This window comes from Falco punctatus (assembly GCF_963210335.1).
Source record: "Falco punctatus genome assembly, chromosome: 3".
Lineage (NCBI taxonomy): Eukaryota > Metazoa > Chordata > Aves > Falconiformes > Falconidae > Falco > Falco punctatus.
In genome coordinates, this window is record NC_137582.1 from 81,377,169 (window position 1) to 81,398,513 (window position 21,345).

The 21,345-nt window shown below is 38.6% G+C and overlaps 1 protein-coding gene across 2 annotated transcripts in view; it reads right to left on the minus strand.

Annotated features, from left to right (window-relative positions):
- Positions 1-853: 853 nt before the first annotated feature.
- The window catches only part of ABCA13 (ATP binding cassette subfamily A member 13), a 218,324-nt gene continuing 197,832 nt past the window's right edge, over positions 854-21,345 (minus strand). For both annotated transcript variants that reach the window (XM_080379025.1, XM_080379026.1), the window contains exons 59-61: positions 16,105-16,210; positions 15,121-15,258; positions 854-13,576 (exon numbers count right to left, since the gene is read on the minus strand). In XM_080379025.1, the coding sequence (XP_080235151.1) occupies positions 13,487-13,576; positions 15,121-15,258; positions 16,105-16,210 (334 nt within the window). In that variant the 3' untranslated portion in view covers positions 854-13,486. The remainder of the gene's footprint in view (positions 13,577-15,120; positions 15,259-16,104; positions 16,211-21,345) is intronic.

Below are 21,345 nucleotides of genomic sequence, written 5' to 3' on the forward strand. Positions count from 1 at the left end.
GGAAGAGCAGAGCCCTTGCTTCTCATAGTTTTCAAAGACATTTTCAAAAGCTATTTTTTCTATGCATAGGAACATCTTGGATCAGAACGATATAAAATAAGACACTTTCTTCTTTTCTGTACATCTACAAATTACTCTATCAAGCTTGCCATAGACAATGGTGGTCTGAAAATATAAATATTATTTCCAGTTCCTGTATCTAATTGAACATCATATTCTTTAATGATACATCAAGAGGGCAAATTTTTTCACTTGCGTACTTAAATCCAAACTCTATTTCCTTCTCCATGATATATGCCTAAGTCTTGGAAGGCAGATTTAAGCCAACTGCTACCTAGAAGGAAAAACTGTAACATAACAAGGAATACCAGAGAAAGTTTTAGCTTTGTGCCTAAGGCAGAATCACTGATGCAGTGATAGATCCTTTTGATACACAGATGTACCTTTTGAGAAATCAACTCAAAACATTTTAAAGGGTGTTCACATAATGCTGTCTTAACAAACAGGGTCATATTCCCTTCTTTAGAAAATCAATTAAATGTGAATCAAGAAAAGGAGTCATCTTTATTTCCTCCCAGTCTTTAATGTTTCTGGCTGCTCATAGTTCGGTTTCAGATCAAAGCAAGATAAAAATGAAATAAAGATTCTTCTAATCTGTTATTCACATCTGACCAAAATACATTTCCTTTTACCTACTGCATAGTATTTCATATATTTGGGTTTATTGGCTTTGGTAAGAAAATGGAATGCAATATGTTTGAGGAGAATGAAGTTTTATTTAAATAGAGTAAATATTTTATCTGCACTTACAAGGTAAAACCATATAAAATCTCTACACAGATAAGTAAACATATCTATTACCAAAATAAGTGTTTATATTTATTTGATCAAATTTGTAGGGTAAAATGCATAGAATTTTCAAAGGCATTTAAGGGGTTAATTTTCAGAGTAATTTTCATTTGGTGGACTTGGGGGGGGGGAGTGGGGAGGGGAAGTAGAAGCTTAACATTGTATTAAAAGATCTACATTGTTAGGAAAACTTCACAGCCAAAAATATTTTTTTCATCCTCTTCTGCTCCCAATCTTCATACCTTCCCACATGAAAAAAAAAATAATAAAAAAATGACAAACCCTACACAACCACCCCCCACACACACACACACAAAAGAAAAGAGAAAGGAAAAATAAAAGAGAGCAGGAATAACAAACAAAAAACCACCAGAAGAATGGCTTGTATTTTACTGGTTTAATATCAAAGAATATTTGTTATTCTTTGTAAAAGGTAACTGACAATGTTTTTCAGTAGAGAAATTTCAATAGTTTCAGACCAGATGACCCTCAAAAAGAACATATTACAACATATGGAAAGTCCATATAAGGGTTGGTCCTTTCCCCAAACCAAATAATAGGGGAAAAGTACTGTTGTATCCTGAACAGTCACAGTTCCACCTTTGCAAGGCTGCTAGCTAACATAAATGCTTTCTGCTGGAAGAAACTGCATAAAAGAACATGTCCTTGGTTTCGTCATGCTCGCTGGTATACTGCTATTGTTTTCAGACATTTATCTATTTTACACCTAGCACAGTAGCTTTTCTAGGCAGGTATCGTCCTTTTGAGATGGCTCTTGCCATCAGATTTGCAGTCATAATATAATTAAGACTTGGACTGCTACAGCCCTCTGGGCTTCATTAAAGCCAAAGGGCTACATGTAAACACACTATTTGCTTTTATGTCACTTTTTATTACCGTGATCTAAATCAGCGTCATAACCATTTTCTATGCTGCTTGGCAACAGAGTCAGAAACTGCAGCAACTGGGGTCACCTGCAGCATTTTGTACATTTCTACATTTCCCATTCAGTTCAAAATGAAAGGACTGACCAGAGGACAACAGTCAAACTGGTAATCACAGCCCCACCTATTCTGGCCTCAGAAGATTCAAACCTTGAACAGAAAAAAATTAAATCTATAATAGATTTCCCAAGTCTGCTCAGACACACTTGAAAAAGCCTGACAACCTGTCTATAACTTTTGAGACACGTTTACTATTTGGGCTCTTGATTATGTCAACAAGGACCTTTCTCTGAGACATGCACATTGTTTACCATCTCCAAAGTAACATGAAGAAAGGCTAGCAGTCAAACTGACATTTTTTCCCCAGCCCATGAAATCAACTAAAACTAATTTGTAGTGCTATCAATGAAAATTAGTTGCCAAAAGCCCTCCATAACTTTCTGCAGTTATAGATTCAAACCCTTGCACTTAGATCTGGTCAGGCACATAGGCAACGTACATGACAGTGAAAGAGCAAGACCAGCTCTGACTGTTACCCTTGAATCTTGGAACGTTGGCCTAAACGAACTCTAAATTTGCTTTCTGTTAATATTATGTTTCTAAACAGTTGTTACTCCTGTGAACAACTAGGAAAAAAATCTTTAATAAATGGACCTCTACATACATTTTTGGGGAACGCTGCAGAAGTGTCAGTGTTTTCTTCAGTGCTCTTCCTGAGCATGGTGTTTTTCATCTGACACCTACTGATGCACCCTCTAATGGAAGACACCAAGACACTGAGCAGAACAGAAGACAGACGTTGCCAATGTTTTTGAGCTTTCCAAGAGTAGCTAATTTATTTAGAAAAAATGCTCTAATGATTTAGCAGAAGTAAAACAGAGTAATGATCTACAGAAAATGTCTCTGCTCTTCAGTATTCCCTACAAAGACAATTTAGGGGAAGCTTTTCATATCCAAGATCTGGCAACCAGTATAGTGAGCAAAAGGCAAAGCAGCTATCAAGGGAAATACTTCCCTCAGAGAAAAACCTCTCAGCCTCAGCTCTGGTGTATTTAAAGACCTGTGTAACACGTAGTACCAAAAAAACATTAAGTGAGCTGCAGCTTGACAGCAGTGGAGTAAAAGCCAATGATTGAAAACATTGATTGATAAAAGCCTATTAAAAGAAGAAGAATCTTGAGCAAAGTCCTAGCAAATACAGCCTTGGTGCTAATGTCCTTCCTGAAAAAATTGTGGTAGTTTCTCTGCTACATCTATAAGTATGTAGTCACAGATATTTATAAGGGAGCAAGGCTACCAGCAAGAAGCTTTCCTATTCTTCATACAGTCTATATCTTGGAGTGATTAAAAAGAGGGCTCTTTCCACTTTCTAGAGACATGCACCCTTCAGGCACAGAGTAACATTAGATATCTGCTGTCAGACTCCATCCCTGAGTTCAGACACGTAGCAGATCCTTGTGCTCCTGCTACTCTCACCTGAAGGTGTGAGGCACAGAAGTCAAAGAAAGGAGAAAGTGCACAGACGATGGAAAAATCCAAACTGAATCAATTTACTGAGCAAGTTCAAAGTCACGGTACTTTCATTCTTTGCCCTATCAAACCTTTCTTTTCTAACACTGTTGTTGAGAATATGCCTGAGAGAACCCATGTTTTATTGTTTTCATGTAGCTAATTCAGTGAACTTTAATTGCAAATGAATAACTGAGGGCTTGTTAGTGTTTGGAGAAATGGAATGTTGCTGGTCTTTTGCCCTTTATTCTTTTCCATTACACCTTTTTGTATAATAAAACCATAGCCTCTAGTCAGCCTTTAATAACAGCTGCATAGTCAGTTCTTTCTCAAACACTGAATCATGTCTCTTCATCGTCTTAAGGCCAAAAGTCACCTCCCTGCCTTCTTATCTGCAGCCACAACTTCATTAGAAGATTAATTTAATATTGAGATAAAATGTTGTGTAACATGTAAAATTCTTTATATATTAATTTGTAAACAGAGCATACACATGGGAATAAAACCAAATCATGATCACATGAGCTGGATCCAAGGAACAGGGTATGAGGGAAGCAAGTGAGAAGAAAATGATGCAATTTTATATGAACAGGAAAATTGTAGAATCCTAGAATGGTTTGGGTTGGAAGGGACCTTAAAGATCATCTTCTTCCATCCCTCCCGACATGGGGAAGAAACATCTTCCACTAGACCAGGTTGCTCAAAGTTCCATCCAACTTGGCCTTGAACACTTCAAGGGATGGGGCATCCACAGCTCCTCTGGGCAACCTGTTCCAGTGTCTCACCACCCTCACAGTAGAATCATATAATTTTTTAGGTTGGAAAACACATCTATGATCATTGAGTCCAACCATAAAGAATTTCTTCTTAATATCTAATCTACCCACTTTCAGTTTAATACCTTTGTCCAATCACTACATTCCCTGATAAAAAGTACCACCTCATCTTTCCTGTAGGTCTCCTTTAAGTACTGAAAAGACTCTATAAGGTCTTCCCAGAGCCTTCACTTCTCTAGGCTAAACAACCCAACTCTTTCAGCCTGTTCTCTTAGGGGAAGTGCTCCATCCCCCTGATGATCTTTGTAGCCCTCCCTTGAATCCACTCAAGCAGGTCCATGTCTTTCTTATGCTGGGGGTCCCACAGCCGAACACAGTACTCCAGGTGGAGTCTCATGAGAGCAGAGTAGAGGGGGAGAATCACCTCCCTTGACCTACTGGCCATGCTTCTTTTGATGCAGCCCAGGGTGTGATTGACTTTTTGAGCTGCTAGTGCACATTGCCAGCTCATATTCAGTTTTCCATCCACCAATACCCCCAAGTCCTTCTCCTCAGGGATGCTGTCAGTCCACTCATCCTCCAGCCTGTATCCATGTTTGAGACTGCCTCAACCCAAGCGCAGGACCTTACACTTGGCCCCGTTGAAATTCATGAGGTTTGCATGGGGCCACTTCTCTTGCCTGTCAAGGTCTCTCTGGACAGCATCCCTTCCCCCTAGATTATCAACCACACCACCCATCTTGGTGTCATCAAAATGTGTGTGGGTTTTTTGTTTGTTTGTTTGTTTTTTCCCATTATGTCTTCTTGAAGATCTGAACCAACTTCTGGAACAGGCAAAATCAGATATTTTACCACAGTCTTGCCAAGTCCTGACTGAACTTTTATGGGAACACAGTTCTTGAGAAAACAGAATTTGATTCATTCTTTTCAGGGATGTGTTTGGCAACAAAAAGCAGCACAAACAATAGCAATGAATACATAGGGTCAAGCTCTATGAGTTGCTCAACATATTGGGTTTGCATGGCAAGGTTTTGGTAGAAGAGGGGCTACAGGTGTGGTTTGTGTGAGAAGATGCTAGAAGATCCTCCCATGTCTGATGGAGCCAAAGCTAGCCAGATGTAACATGGACCCACCACTGGCCAAGGCTGAGCTCATCAGGGACAGTTGTAGCACTTCTTTGATAACATATTTAAGAAGGGGGAAAAAGTTACTGCGCAACAGCAACTGTAGCTGGAAAGAGGAATGAGACTGTGAGAGCAACAGCCCTGCAGACACCCAGGTCAGTGCAGAAGGAGGGCAGGAGGTGCTCCAGGTGCTGGAGAAGAGATTTCCCTGCAGCCCATGGTGAAGCCCATGCTGAGGCAGGCTGTCCACCTGCAGCCCATGGAGGTCCATGGTGGAGCAGGTATCCACCTGCAGCCCATGGAGGACCCCACACCAGAGCAGGTGGGTCCCCACAAAGGAGGTTGTGACCCCATGGGAAGCCCACACTGGAGCAGGCTCCTGGCAGGACCTGTAGCCCTGTGGAGAGAAGAGCCCAGCCTGGAGTAGGTTTGCTCACAGAACTTGTGACCCTGTGGGGAATCCATTCTGGAGCAGTTCATGAACTATATAGCCATGGGGAGGACTCACATTGGAGAAGTTCACAGATGACTGTCTCCTGTGGAAGGAACCCCACACTGGAGCAGGGGCAGAGTGTGAGGAGCCTCCCCCTGAGAGGGAAGGAGCAGCAGAGACAGCGTGTGATGAACTGACAGAAACCCCCATTCCCTGTCCCCCTGTGCTGCTGAGCAGAAGGAGGTGGAGAAAATGAGGAGTGAACTTAAGCCCAGGAAGGAGGGAAGGGTGGGGGGAAGGTGTCGTAAGATTTGGTTTTATTTCTCATTATCCTACTCTGTTTCGATTGGTAATAAATTAAACTAATTTCCCCAAGTCAAGTCTGTTTTGCCCATTAGTGATCTCTCCCTGTCCTTATCTTGACCCATGAGCCTTTCTTTGTATTTTCTCTCTGCTGTCCAGCTGAGGAGGGGTGTAATACGGTGGCTTTGATGTGCACCTGGCATCCGACCAGGGTCAACCCACCACAGTAAATTAGCCCAGTTCCCACCGAAGGCCAGGTCCTGATTCCCTATTGCTCCATGCTTACCTGGGAATACAGAATTCTCCATCCTGATGTGTTAGTGTTTCATCCTATAATTTCTATTGGACAACAGGATGTTAAAAATCAAATAAACCCAAAAGTCTTAGAAATTAGCAGGGTTGTAGTTGATCAACAGAATACAGCCACATCCATATGTAGTAAGCAACCCTCCAAATGGAAAGTAAACTGGCCTAATTGTGTTCATATATATAAACAAGGAAATTAACATCATATTATGTCAGGTTTCTTTTGCACAGTATTAAAGATTTTCTTTGCTATCTTATGAAAGCCCTATCCTTCCCTCCTCAAAATGTTTTACATGACCTCTCTTTTATTCCTTTGGCTCTGAGAAAGACATCACCAGTGGCAGGCTACTCCAAGGTTCCTCCACTCCTATCTTTCAGCAATAGAATTTCTGTCTCAGAAATGTCTTTTGCTGTATTCCCTCTTTTCTTAACTTCATTCCTCTTTTCTGTCCCACTCTCTCTCTTTTGCCCTGGCTGCATGCATGGGTTAGGTTTGACTGATGGGTAAGACTCTGTGTCTTATTTTCCAGTACACAGCCCTTCTCTATTTAGCCTGAAATACAGTGAAACCTGTATTTATTATATGACCAATGGACTGAAAAAATCCAGATACTCAGGTGAAACGGCTCTGTCTAAACTCAGTAACAAGACTGCATATGTGTTTTACTAACCTTGGGGAAAAAGAAAAAAGGGTTCTTTCCCTAATTTTGCCACTATCCTCCTTTGCAACCTCAGACAAGTGAGGTTGTGCTTTCCTTCTTGTTTCATAAAACTATTTTGACTATTTATAGAAAGTTTTTGAAACCATGGACTGTTGTGCCTTCAGGACACATCAGGCATCTGGATTGCAGATTTCGTTGTCCAATCCTATCTACTGCAATTTGCTTGAAATAAGAATACACTGTTGTATAAAATGTTTCCAATCACCTTCTGCATTTGATCCAGCTAACACTTGCTTCTTTGGCACAACAAAAGAGTAGATATGAAGGATTTAAAAAAAATAGATCTGTAAGGCATTGTTAGTATATGGTTGCACTTGATCTGAAACCAGCTTTGGAAGATTTTTATTTGTTTAACTGTGATACCTGAAGCTCTGCTGTGAATTGGTATCTTTATTTCCAGTAAAGAGTTCATAACTGGGAAAACAGATCAAGTTTCTTTGGGGTTAGTCTGTTGGTTTCCTCTAAAAGCAAAAACAGGTGAATGAAAAGTCAAAACAATTGTTTTATAACACTTTTCATCTCACTGCTAGAAAGTCTTGCAATAACATACATTTCTAACTAAACTTTTTGGATAGTACTCACTTGTTATAAGTTTTTTTGCATTCCTCATGAAATAAAGCAGCCATGGGGCTCAAGATGACACACTCACTGGACAGCACTCCTCTGCTCCTCCCATCCTTCAACAACGTCAGAGTTCTTGTGCTATTATGATCATTATTTAGCCTGGCATTGGGACAAGCCCAACTTCAAATTCAGGAAAAGTATCACATTATAAATAAAATTTAACTGTCAGAATTCTTAAGTTTTGAAAATTTAAAGATGGAAATAGTTATGTTTTTCTTAAAGTTGTCATGAATAATAGAAATATCTTGGATAATTGTCAGAACCGTAGAATCAAAAGTGTCCAAATGGGTTAAAGCTAAATCTATCCTTTTCACAATTGGAAATACATAATTATGGACCTATTTATTCACACTTAGATTTAAGGTAGAAGTCTATATAGTATATGCATACAATAACTCATAACTTTGTAACACATTTCTGTGAATACTATTTTAAAGATTTACTTAAAGTATTTAATATATGGAAATACTTAAAATCTTCTGCGTTAGCCAGTTGCTGAACATGTAGAAAATCCATTTCTAATTGCACAGCTTGCAAAGACTTGAAAATATAATTCTGTGCATTAACTTTTACTACCAGTTCATCTAAAGCATGCAGTTAGTGAAAAAGAGACTACTGAAATGGGAGCATAGGCTTGTCTCAATGACCAGCATGTAAATAATCTTGGCTCTGGGCCATCAGTATTTTCAGTGACTAGATGGCCACTGACAAGTGCCACTTTAATCGCATAATTAACTTTGGGAGAGGAAAACCACTCCAACGAAACAACTCTTCAAAATGTTGTGCATGACCTTGATTCTAACCTTTTATATACTGAGAATACCCTCTTCTCTAGATTAAATGTATTTTGGATTCACACTTTGATACCAGAATTATTCATATAACAGACTCCTAAGAAAACAATTTCAGGTTCTTATTAGACAATTATCACCAGCTACAAAGTACTAGATGACTACAACTGCTCAGCTAGACCATTACATGCACATTCCATTTGATTCAGTATAAATGTCACACACTCCTTCACTTAAGTTCTCAGCTATAGTTATTAAAGTTTTAAGAACCAGATCTGAATAAAATTAAAGAAAAAAAAAACCACAAACTTTCACAGTTTGTAGAAGGTGAATCAAGCTGCAAAAGATTGATGTCTGAGGGGAGAGTTGAGGGGTTTGGGGGTCTGGTTATTGCATATAGTAAGGGATACACAATAGGGATTAAGCATGGTATCAAAATGCTATATGAAATAAGGTTTGCAATTTCTCTATTCTAACACAAGTTAAAGGAAAAAACGTTTCTGATACTTCTCTTGAATTATATGCATTACACTTAATTATAAAGTAGCATTTATTGCCTCAACATGAAGGTGGAAGGGCTCCTGTTTGATCTTACCTTATTCCATAGCACATTAGATATTCCTATTCTTTTCCTGTTGGGTACCTCAGAGTCAGCTGAATCCTCAGGCACTTCTTTAAATTGTCCATGGCATGCACCAGCAGCCTAACAGGCAGCAAAATGACGTATGTATGGTGTCCTATAGCTGGAATAAACTAGTTGCAGATGGAAACCTCAACTATTGACTTAATCACTTGCCTATATAGCTTGTATCTCCTTTTTTTCTATCTGTATTCTGTGGGAAAGTAGATATGAACCTTGGTGCTTTGATCTGCCTAAGCTAAAGAAGTCCATACATATCTATAGTGCCTATGTCTGACTAAAGCTTTTACAGAGCCATTGTGAAAGGGGCCAGAATCTACCCCAACATGTATTTCCATGTAGCAATAGGCATGAGGGTACTGCTGGAACAATATTCACTGTAATACAAAAATTTAATAAAGAAGAAAAATACCTGGATTTCTTTCAGTGATCCATATCATTATTCAGCATGAAGAATTCATCTGTTAAAACATTCAGCAGTAATTTGCCTGTTGATAGTAGCAGACTGTTCTTTCCATGCAAGAATAAGATAGTTGTGATTTCTGCTTTGTACCTGCTGCCCACCCTCCCTGGAGTTATATTACAAATAAAATTGATACTACAAGTATCCAACACACAACACAGGAAGCATTTTCTTTTCAGTTTTTGTAGGTCTCAGGAAAGCTGTCTGACCTAGTCAGCTCTCAATCACTTATAGCAAGATCTTTGCACTGCTAGCTTTGATCTCCCTATTCTTTAGAAAGAAAAATAGAAAGTTCTGACATAAAAAGATTAAATCATATTAAACTGAACCAAAGCAAGTGTCAGCTTTACTACATTCTAGGAAAAGACCAGGAAAACAATATTCTTACTTAAATTGGGTTTAGACTGATCTAGGAGTTGAGCAGTTCTAGAAAGTCAGATTTAACTCCCTAATTTATGAGATTTCAAGCCCCAGTGATTCAAATTTCACAAGGACCAACAAGCTCAAAGGGCGCCCAATTCCTCTGCTGGAAATCACATTACAGGTCTTCTGCTACGCTGCGGGAAATTTATCATCTTTGGTCATGACTCAACCAAGCCAGAAAAATAAGTTCTTTCCTCTCAGGACAAAAATCCAGACAGAAATTTAATATGTAGCCAGATTCAAAATGACCGTGCATGACTTTTCACCATCCTATCCACTGCTACCACCACCCCTCCTCCTCCACTGCATTTGTGGTACTTTGATGTAAGGTTCAGACCTACAGTTTATTTTTGCCCACCTCATTCTATAATTGTATGAAAATTAAATTAGGGCATGAAACAATGTGCTCTATGATTGGCAGAAGCCCTTCTTTTGACTCAGATAGGGGAATAGTCCCCTACAAGAATGAAAACAATCTCCTTGATTTCAGTATTGAGCATTTCGGATATTCAGCTGATTTTCTAATTTTTAGCATAATTGTATTTTATGAGTCAAGGTGAAGGGCACACTTTCATAGTCAGCGAAATTTCCAGTTGAAAGAACATGAAATTTTCCTAAAAAAAATCTCACAAGAGAAGTTATTGTTTAAAATCCTCAGCTGTCTTTGATTCAAAACACAGAGGTGTTAGAAGAAGAGATAGTTCTGCATGATTAATGAGTACGAAGATTCTTCCATCATTAATGTATAAGTGACCTTTTCTGTCTAAACTCCTAGTTTAGGAATTATTTTATTATTATTATTATTTAAATTTTTAAAACCCTGAAAAATCTTCAGAAGACTTTTATTGAAACTTAACGTACGTCAGGAATGCAGCAAGTCAAAGAGAGGGAAAATATCCTCTAAGATAGAGCCCAGTACTCTGGAACTCAATTAGATTTTGACCTTCTTCAGCCATAAAGGATTGGTAGACAGACATTGTTTGCTACTTGCCGAATTAAATTGGCTCTCCTGAGATGCATATGAAGCAATTTAAAAAAAGAAAAACACTGTTAACTGAATTTACTCAACCATCAATCTGAAGTAAACTTTATTTACTGTATTCATCTATTAAACTAATATAATCTTTCACATTTTAATCAGAAAGAAATGACATTTAATTAGTGTTACACAGCCAAACCTTGAAAAAGCTCCCCTATCTAAGTATTCAGCTAGGCTACTGTTTTTCAGTCTCACCACAGTGAGTCTTGTATGTTTTTATGCTTCCCTTGGTCTAAGCAAGCTGCACAACTGCTTTATTAATTCAGCTCCCTGGCACATTTCCTAAGCAGGAATAGGCACTCATGTCACAATTTCGTACAAATGAGACTTTTTGGCTCAACTGCCTCACACCCCAAGAACTGGCAGCATCTCCTTTCCCAATTCCATCCTCTAAATTTCCTTGTGTATGTTTCATATTTTAAGTACTTGTGATGGCTGAGAGATATTAGTTTATGAAAACAAACAAAAACCAAAAAAGGCTAATCAATCATAATGTCAGCAATTTACAAATTAACGTACCAACAGGAAAAAAAATAAAAAAGCTCTGTGCACGTGTTCATCCCATACATTCCCTTCTACTTTTTCCATCTGAGCAAGGGGTCCAGAAATGTTATTCTGTTGAGACATAACTCAAAGATTCTTGGCTTTGCCTTGTACCTTCAGTTTCTTCCACCCTAAGATCCTGAAATAAAGCAGGACACTCAACAGCATAACCCTATTTCTGCCCAAATTTCCTACATCTGCGGCCGCCTTCTTTCACCTCCACTACTTCTTTCACACTCTGCTTTGTAAGATTGACCTTTTTTTGTTCTGAACTGGGAACTTCAGAAACCTTCCACTCTCAGCCTCGTGCAGAAATTAAAGATAACCGGTTTCACCTCAAACATGGCCACCCCATTGTGCCATGGCATTTCTACCAGCATGGTGACTGTTGGGATCTAATGGCTCTTGAGTGCTTTGGATCTTGAGGACCATGGCAGAGCTCTAATATTATGCAGCAGACTGTATATACCAAGCCGTTGTAATGATAAAACAGTTTCATAAGCTTGCTCACTCTGATCTATATGTACATGCAGATCAAGACTGTAAATCTTCCTTTTTTTTTTTCTTTCTTTTTTTTAGTTTTCCAGGATTTAAATTCACCTTTATAGAAATAGGTAACCTGAATTCTGACTTTAAAAAAGCATAGTGGGCCAAAAACACACCAACGAGTCAAGCCTCAATAAACTGTGTTCTGAGTCAGCTTGCAAACCCTAAACCACAAGAATGTATTTTTTAATATTCCATCATGGTACAGCAAGGAATTAGAGCAGCAGCACTGCAAAATTGTCTATTTAAAATCAAATTCTTCCATCTTAAAGTAGACTTCCCCCTCCCCTGCCTACCCCAGAATTATATTGCAGCAATTCACTTCTAAGCCATCGGTTCTACAATTTCAACTATCAGAAAACGTAGTCTAATAAAAGTGGCATCAGCCACTTTTCACAGGAGCTGCGAAGATTTGTTTTGAAAGAGGAAGCAGTTTACTCCAAAAATTTTGGTAATTTTTTCTCCCATTACAATACACAAGGAGATTTTATTCATTAAATATTCACTTATTTTATGCATGTATAGGTTGAAGGCTGTGGCATGGCCTTATCTGAAGTATCTAGCATCATAATATATATTTATTGAAAAGTTCATTGATCAATGTCTGAATGCTTATCTTATTTTCCTTTAACATGCCTATTAAACAGCATTTTTACTTCCTTTTTACAAAAAAAAAGAAACAAGATAAGAAAAAGGAAATAAGTCATTACAAAGATACTTGAGAATTCCTCCAGCAGCAACCTGCCGGCATAAGGGAAAACCCATTGTCAAGTATGATTTATGAAACCTTGTTAAATTTACTTAAGATAACTGGGGGCAGACTAATACACTAATAACCTCTTTAACATAAAACCTTATGGAATATAATGCATCCTTTATACAATAAAAAAGCTAATTTAGCTTGTCACAACACAGAACTGAATTAATACAGAAGTCAAAAGGCTCTCAATCTGTGCCATTAAATACAAATATGGGATGATAGCCCAGCTACTGCTACCATTCAATGGGGTTTTCTTGTCTTATAATATCAAAATTAGATATTGAGTGTGCATACAAAAGATTACTGTAGTCGAATGTAGAGTCACCACACACAAAAAAAATCTACTATACACTGTGACATTTCATGACATTACAAATGAGCCTTTTTTTTCCTTTTTTGATTTTTTTTAATACACAAAGCTGTATTAATTAGGCCATTTATGTTATAAAATTGCAGTTAATTAAAAAGCATTACTTTTTGGCAGATTTTTGGTCTGTATGTAACCAGTTTCTTGTTTTACTCAGAACTGGTAGCATTCCTTCTAGCCTACAAATGCAAACTCACCTCTGCTTCTACAATTTGTTTCTCATGCACAGATTGTTAACAGCTGAAAAATTATTGCATGTAAAATGGGCATATGTATACACTAATATACACACACATGCTGCTGAAGCTGTATTCTGTTCTGAGCCTAGACTGGCAGGTGGTCATGATGAACAACAGGAGATTCTTGTGAAGAATGTGAGACTCCTTGCTGTTGTGTAGCAAAATTAATGAATACCTGTAAGACATGAAAAAAGTAGGACTTTCAAAATAACAGTGCTTGAACTGAAACTTCAGAGACGTAGCTGATGACATTTTCAGTTCTTTTCCTAAGCTTTAGTGACACAAAAATTAATGGTTGATGTTGAGGAAACCTCTCTAGAGATATGTTTTGTAAACTCTAGAAATAATTCCTCTTCACCTCTCCAGCTAACACAGTGCTTGACAAATTGTAAAAATAATGGTAAAATTACTTAGCAACTTATGTATGAAAATTATATTATATTGCTGCACAAGTTAGTGGGAAACAATTGTTTAAGTTTGCTTCAAAATGACACACCTAAGGAACTTAAGCCTGCTGTTTCCATCAATAACCATCATAAGATGAGGGTTCAGCTACTTCAAGGTGAAAGTGTACTTATGAACGTTGCAGTGATGATTCGATGACTAATGTAGCTCCTTTTTTTTTTTTCTAACAGACCTTACTACAGAAAGGCTTGTTTGCTTTTTAATCACACATCTATCTGACAGCAAGGAATGCAGAGGGAAAGATGGCTATTCTTGATTCAAATGATCATATTCATATGCAAACAAAGTTAGGATGTATTATAAGGGTGTTTGTTATTCAGGAGAAAGATTTCACTGTTTAAAACTGACACTCAGTCAGGGAAAGGAAACAATGGTAGGTGACTGAGGTGATGAATCACCACGAATAATGGAGAGGAAATAAGCTTGAGTGAACAATGCCTGAACAATCAACAGGCTGAAATTACCTTATTTTCAGCCTTTCAGTGAATAGATCATTTACAAGCAGTTAATAGACCAGTACAGATCAGAATACTTCATTAATGATTTGCACATGAGAAAAAGGAATAAGTTCACACCATCTATCATAGAAAATTAATATTTTGACTAGATGCAACTCTCTGAGTTTGTAGAATACATAAGAAGTTGCATATGAAGATGCTGTAACACATCACAATCACCCAGAAATTCCATCCTTGCCACAAGTCTGTTCTTTCTTTCACCCAAATAGGATTTCACAGCCTTTAGTAGTGGGATCTCTTCTGTCTGTTTGTGTATTTCCACTGTTCCCTAACGTTCAGTGTGACACTCACTGCAAAAGAAAACTCTCAAAGGAAAATGTCCTTGTAAGCCTAAGTTTTACTGTAATTCACAGGGACTGGTTCAACCTTTTCAAGGACATTGGTAAGATCCCAACTTTTGGACTGTGAAAGTAGCGGTTCACAGTCCCATCTTCTTATTCCACACAGATCTAGATGCATCTAAGCACTGATTTTCTTTGCACACAGTACAAACATAAGGCTTACTTGCAATGCTTTTTTTGTGCTCCCCTCCAGTGTAAAAGCAGTAGGGTTTATGAAATTACTGTGTAGACCTCAGATGGCTTAAACTGCTGGTTTATCGCATACATTTGGGTGATCCAACAAACAATACAGTATTCTACTACATCAATAATTACAATACACAGCATATTTAGACAAAAAAAAAAAAAAAAAGAAAAAAAAAGAAAGAAAAAGAAAAAGGATAAAGGAAAAATACCTGCTCTAATGTGGTTTGGCTAATGGAGTAGTGTTTGATGGGAGGAAAAGCTTTGAGATTCTCTAGGACCCTGAAGAGCTCTGCTAAGCACCCTTGGCTTCGTGGTATGAGGTACTCAAGCAGGTTAAGATGCTGTCCCTTAAAACAAGCAAAATTTATAAAAACAGATAAAAGTAAATGCACATTATGACAGAGTTACACTTGCTTGTAACCAGTCTAGCTTCAATGGGCTCTCATTGCAGATCAACGTGTAAAACGAGAGCTTTTAAACAAGGATATATTTTGTCTGCGCTGCTAGCACAAAGAAATTATCAGACTCAGAGCACACATTTTGCGCATGTTCTGAGATGAGATTTTGTTAATTTCATTAAAGGACAATTTGGTACCACAGATTCAAGGCAGTCTGGGAAAAGGCTTAGCAAACACACGCACACACGCTTATATACACAAACAGGTTTGTATCTAACGTAGTCACAGTTTTACATGATTCTTTTCCTAAACATGAATAAAGTAAAAATAAAACCGAACAACAAAATAATTAAAGGCCTTCAAGAAATTTTCTTTGAGTGTAATTACCATAGGGCTTTTGTAAGACTTCGTATCAAATAAAAGAATCTCAGTAAAGACTGACACTTATCAACTCTGGACCATATCAGAAAGCCATCAAAGCAAATACTCTTGTTGACTACACTGCACTCCTACTTCAGATGAACATAAAGGCAAGTTCAACTCATCAATAATAAAATCAAAAGGAAATTTTGACTCAGAGAAAGGGCCTATTTATTTACATGACTGTTTGGAGTTGATTTTATCAATATAACAAGTCAGATTTGTAAGTATGGCCTAATAGAAAAATAAAAAGGATGCTCATATGTCATTTTTCAAAGAAGATCGATATATCCAAATGTGTATATATTGTTCTTACCAGCCCATACTTAATCGTGCCTTAGAAAAAATACTATGATGATAATGTTTTAGCTGTACCTTAAACTGTGTTCCAGGAAAATGCAGTTGTAGACAGTCCAAAATCTTTCTTTGATAGCTTATTTCTTTATTAAGCCAAACCTTGACAGAATAGCCATTTCCAAACCTGAGAATGATACACAAAAACATAAAGCCATTTGTCTACATTATGAAGACAGGAAGAACATTTGCTTCAATTGATTTTCCTGTGATTATGTCAAATAACATCATGTATGCCTACTGTATTAACACTGTGATTTTGGTATTATACTATTGAACAATAGAATTTCAATGAGAAAGTTGTTAAATTAATGATAACAAAGAGAAACAAAAAAAAACATGTGTTATGCCTATGTTTTAATTACTACAGGATGTTTCACTCTCCAATGTACCCGAACTTATGTTAACTAAACTATGCTTTAATTGGTGTATTGCTTGGAATGGTTTGCAAAAAGCTATGATTACCAATCATAAATACAGAAAGAAAGAAAAAAAAAAAAGTTCTTTAACTTCTTAATGAGAAAAATGGGCCTGTAGCATTATTTTTCAAATCTTTTAACAAAGATGCACATTCATATGCATATTTCAGCAATGTGAGTACAACTGTGTCTCACAAATACACAAAGACAAATATAGGGGTATTTAGGGAGATGGCAAAGTTAATGGATTTTCCTTAGCTCTATAACCACACAATCTGTCTCAGAATAATTTAGGAAATGAACTTCTCTTCCTCAACATACATGTGATAAAAGTTAAGTACAGGCAATCTAACTAACACATTATTTTTTATTAGAATTGCTCACTGCTGATATTTAGATGGGGAAGCTGCAATAAGCCCATAAACACTGAAATGGCAACCATATTCTTATGCACATTGCTTAAGCAATGGAAGTTACACTGCACCAGTTCCAAGAGCAACATGCAAGGGCAGGCATCAGCAAAGAAACAAGGTGACATAGGGCTGCTGCTGCATCCCTGCCCTCCCATCTCTCCTTTGCAGCTCTGCATCTTCCCATTGGGTCCAGCTTGGTTAATTGCTAGGGAAGAAAGAGCAGCAGGAGCCAAGTCAGAAGAGATTTTCTCTGCCACTGCTATTCCCTGTTGCCAGTGAGCAATCAAAAAAAATAAAAGTAGAGCTGGTAGATGGACAGGGAACTCAGACTGCACTGCCATGTACCATTATACCATTGTTGGTAAAAAGGAATAAAGTCTTCACTAATTTCAGGGGAGGGCAAGTTTCCACAATGAAAAATTCTAGACTGTGGATTTTATTATGTGAAGAACTTCACATGAATTTAAAATATAATTTCCAAGGATGTTATCATGCAAAAATTCTATTTCTTTCATAGAACCACAGAAACATTTAGGTTGGAAAAGACCTCTGAGGTCATCAAGTCCACCATTAACCCAGGACTGCCAAGTCCGTCACTAAACCATGTCACTAAGCACCGCATTTATATAGTTTTTGAACACCTCCAGGGATGGTGATTCCACCATCTCCCTGGGCAGCCTGTTCTAATGCTTCACCACACTTTCAGTGAAGAAATTTTTTCCTAATATCCAATTGAAACCTTCTCTGGCATAACTTGAGGCTGTTTCCTCTTCTCCTGTCACTTGTTTTCTGGGAGAAAAGACCTACTCCCACCTGATCTATAACTTCCTTTTAGGCAGTTGTAGAAAGCAATAAGGCCCCCCCTGAGTGTCCTCCTCTCCAAGTTAAACAACCCCAATTCCCTCAGCTGCTCCTCATAAGACACATTTTGTAGATCCTTCACCAGCCTCATTGCCCTTCCCTGGAAACGCTTCAGCACTTCTACACCCCTCTTGCAGTGAGGGGCCCAAAACTGAACACAGTATTCCAGGTGTGGCTTCACCAGCTCCGAGTACAGGGGGGCGATCACTGCCCTTGTCCTGCTGGCCACACAGTTTCAGATACCAGCCAGGGTGCTGTTGGCCTTCTTGGCCACCTGGGCACACTGCTGGCTCATGTTCAGCCAGCTGTCAACCAGCACCCCCAGGGCCTTTTCCTCCAGGCAGCTTTCCAGCCTCCCTTCCCCAAGCCTGTAGCATTGCATGGGGTTATTGTGACCCAAGTGCAGGACCCGGCACTTCTCCCTGTTGAACCTCATACTATTGCCTTGGCCCATTGGTCCAGCCCATCCAGACCCCCTCCAGAGCCTTTCTATGCTCAAGCAGATCAGCACTCCCCCCACAACTTGGTGTCATCTGCAAAGTTACTGAGGGTGCACTCAACCCCCTCATCTAGATCATTGGCAAAGATACTAAACAGGACTGGCCCCAGTACTGAGCCCTGGGAACATCATTTGTGACCAGCCACCAGCCAGATGTAACTCCATTCACCACCACTCTTTGAGCTCAGCCATTAAGCCAGCTTTTAACACAGCATAGAGCACAACCATCCAAGCCATGAGCGGCCAGTTTCTCCAGGAAAATGCTATCAGAGACACTGTCAAAGGTTTTACTAAGGTTGAGGCAGACAAAATCCACAGCCTTTCCTTCATCCACTAGGTAGGTCACCTTCTTGCAAAAGGAGATCAAGTTTGTCAAGCAGGACCTGCCTTTCACAAACCTATGCTGGCTGAGCCTCATCCCCCAGTTGTCCTGCACATGACATGTGATGGCGCTCAGGATGATCTGCTCCATAACCTTCCCTGGCACCAGGGTCAGGCTGACAGGCCTGTATTTCTCCGGATCCTTCTTCCTGCCCTTCTTGTAGATGGGCATTACATTGGCTAACCTCCAGTCTTTTGGGACCTCTCCAGTTTGCCAGGACTGTTGATAATGATGGAGAGCGGCTTGGTGAGCTGCTCTGCCAGCTCCCTCAATACCTTCAGGTGGATTCTGTCTGGCCCCATAGACTTGTGCATGACTTTGTGTAGAATGAAACCATAGTTGCCTACACTTTAGGTATGACACTGGCAGCTTCTGCATAAAAAATTGCACTGTATAGAAAAGCTGCATTACAAATAAATTATTGCAGGTTTTTTTAGTCTTTGGTTGGTGTTTTTAAGTTACTTTATTGTTGAAGTCAAATGCAACCACTGAACTGCTTAAAACAGAGTAAGAAGAAACATTCCTGATGGCAGTGTCCCATGTCTTGGTTCCTGAAGGATGTTACTTGAATTAAGTCCTATGGGTCTGTGCTGCAGGGTACCAAATATTCAGTGGGCAGTGTGACCTGATAGATGAACAGTTACACCAAAGGGATCCAGGATAAGGTGGAATCCAAAGCAGTGGGTGGCTGATTTGCTTTACGATGATTTACTAACACATAAGACATCTCTAATTAAATGTTTTAAATGCATAGCATCTTCCCTGAAGAAAATACATTTGACAATAAAAAAAGATGTGACAAAGACAGATAAAGTTAACAAGGGTGTTCAATTTAGTTGGCAGCCAACCTGAGGCAACGTTTTACAAGAGATCATTGATTCTGATAAGTTTTCTGGTATCTCTACACAGCCACCATTGAATTACAGTTTGAAAAATGCTGGCTTATGGAGATGTTAAACAGTCTTATAAAATGAAATTGTTGTATGCAATGAAGTTTCCAAAGAAAATGAATCGAAATTCTGATCAGAAAACACAGATAAGTCTGTGTAACTTTGATTTAATTCTAAATTGTGAACGGCATAAACACCAGCATGGTACAAATAAGAAGCTGTAAAAGATTTTTGTCTTTTGGCTAGTCAAATTATGATGCTTCTATACCTTCATTTTATAATTCATTTTAGTACAAGAGCTCCCTGTATAGAGTAAGCTGATCAGCAATAAGCATTTCCCCTTGCTATAATCAGCAAGCTGCTTTCAGTAGTGAACTGAGGCAGTGGAAATTGAGTTGACCATTTTTTTCACTATGTTTCCCTCTCCGATTCAGACAATATAATTAATTCAGAAACCCAAAGTGGAATTAGAGAGAAAAGCACAATCTGGTTTGATTAGCGCTGTTAGGATCAAACCTTTAGCACCTGATAGTTCAAGACCTAAGGAGGGAACCATTATCATTAAAATGGCATAAGTTGAGCCAGCACACCTGTTCAGTAGCCATCTGCTGCAAAAGAATCACAATCTCTTCAAAAATATTCAACAAAAATATATTCTGCTGCTAATTTCTATCACATTAGTTAAAAACACCTGCATTTCTGTTGGGGTATACACACATACGAAAACACATATTCTGATAAAAAAAAATATTTTTCCTCTCTATCCTTCCTCTTTTCCCTCAAACTAGTTGCTCAAGCTTGACTTTCACCTCATTAGTGTTTCAGGGAGTATTACTTATTGAGTGCTTTACCTACTAAAATGTCACCATGAGACTGAAACTAAAATATAAATTCCCAGACTGATTGTAAACTAATTAACTTGAGTATTAACAGCAGCAGCATCTTCAAAAGCATGAGCTTAGCAAGGACTACAATCACGTCCAAGAACTCCACACCTTTAACTACATAGGTCCTGAAGCTAGCTGAGCAGCTCAAATAACAAGGGAACAAAAGGAACGTAAAACGGTAACAAGGAATGGAACAGTTCCTGTATCAGGAATTATTACATAGGCTACAACTTTTCAGCATTGAAGAAAGATGACAAGGTGGTAGAAAGGTGTTTTTTACAGAGCCCAGAACCGTGACTGGCCTAAGGAATGTAAGGCAAGATTCTTCATTCTCCTATGTTTCTCATGCAAGAACAGGGGGCATACAATTAAACTATAGGGAGGTAATGCAAAATCAGTAAAAGGAAGTAATTTTCCTTACAGCACATGGGGAAGCTGTACACCTCATTGACACAGGATGTGCTGGATGCCAGAGTTGGACGTGAGTTGAATAAAGGATTTGAGAAATTCAGGAGGGGGGAGGAAATCCACTAAGACCACCCACCTCTGGCTTAGTAAGCCTCTAAGCAACAAATTGCTGAAGGGTGGTTGAATAATGTGGAAAAGTAACTTTATGTGCTTATCTCGTTTCTGTACTTTTCCCTTCTGGCTGCTGTCAGAGAGAGGATACTGTGCTAGACCGTTCTTTGCCCTGACCTCACAACTCTTTCAGTATAAATATCACAATGAGGTCATTAGCCTGGGCCCAAATGGTTCCTCAGTTCTCAGAAGGGTTTTGCAGCACATGATATGGTTCCATAGCCACATGGCCAGCAGTACAAAGGTAATATAAAACTACTTCAGATATGTGTCTAAAGCTGCAGTCACACATGGGAATAAACTGTGTCCAGATCTGTGCTGATAAGGAAGTC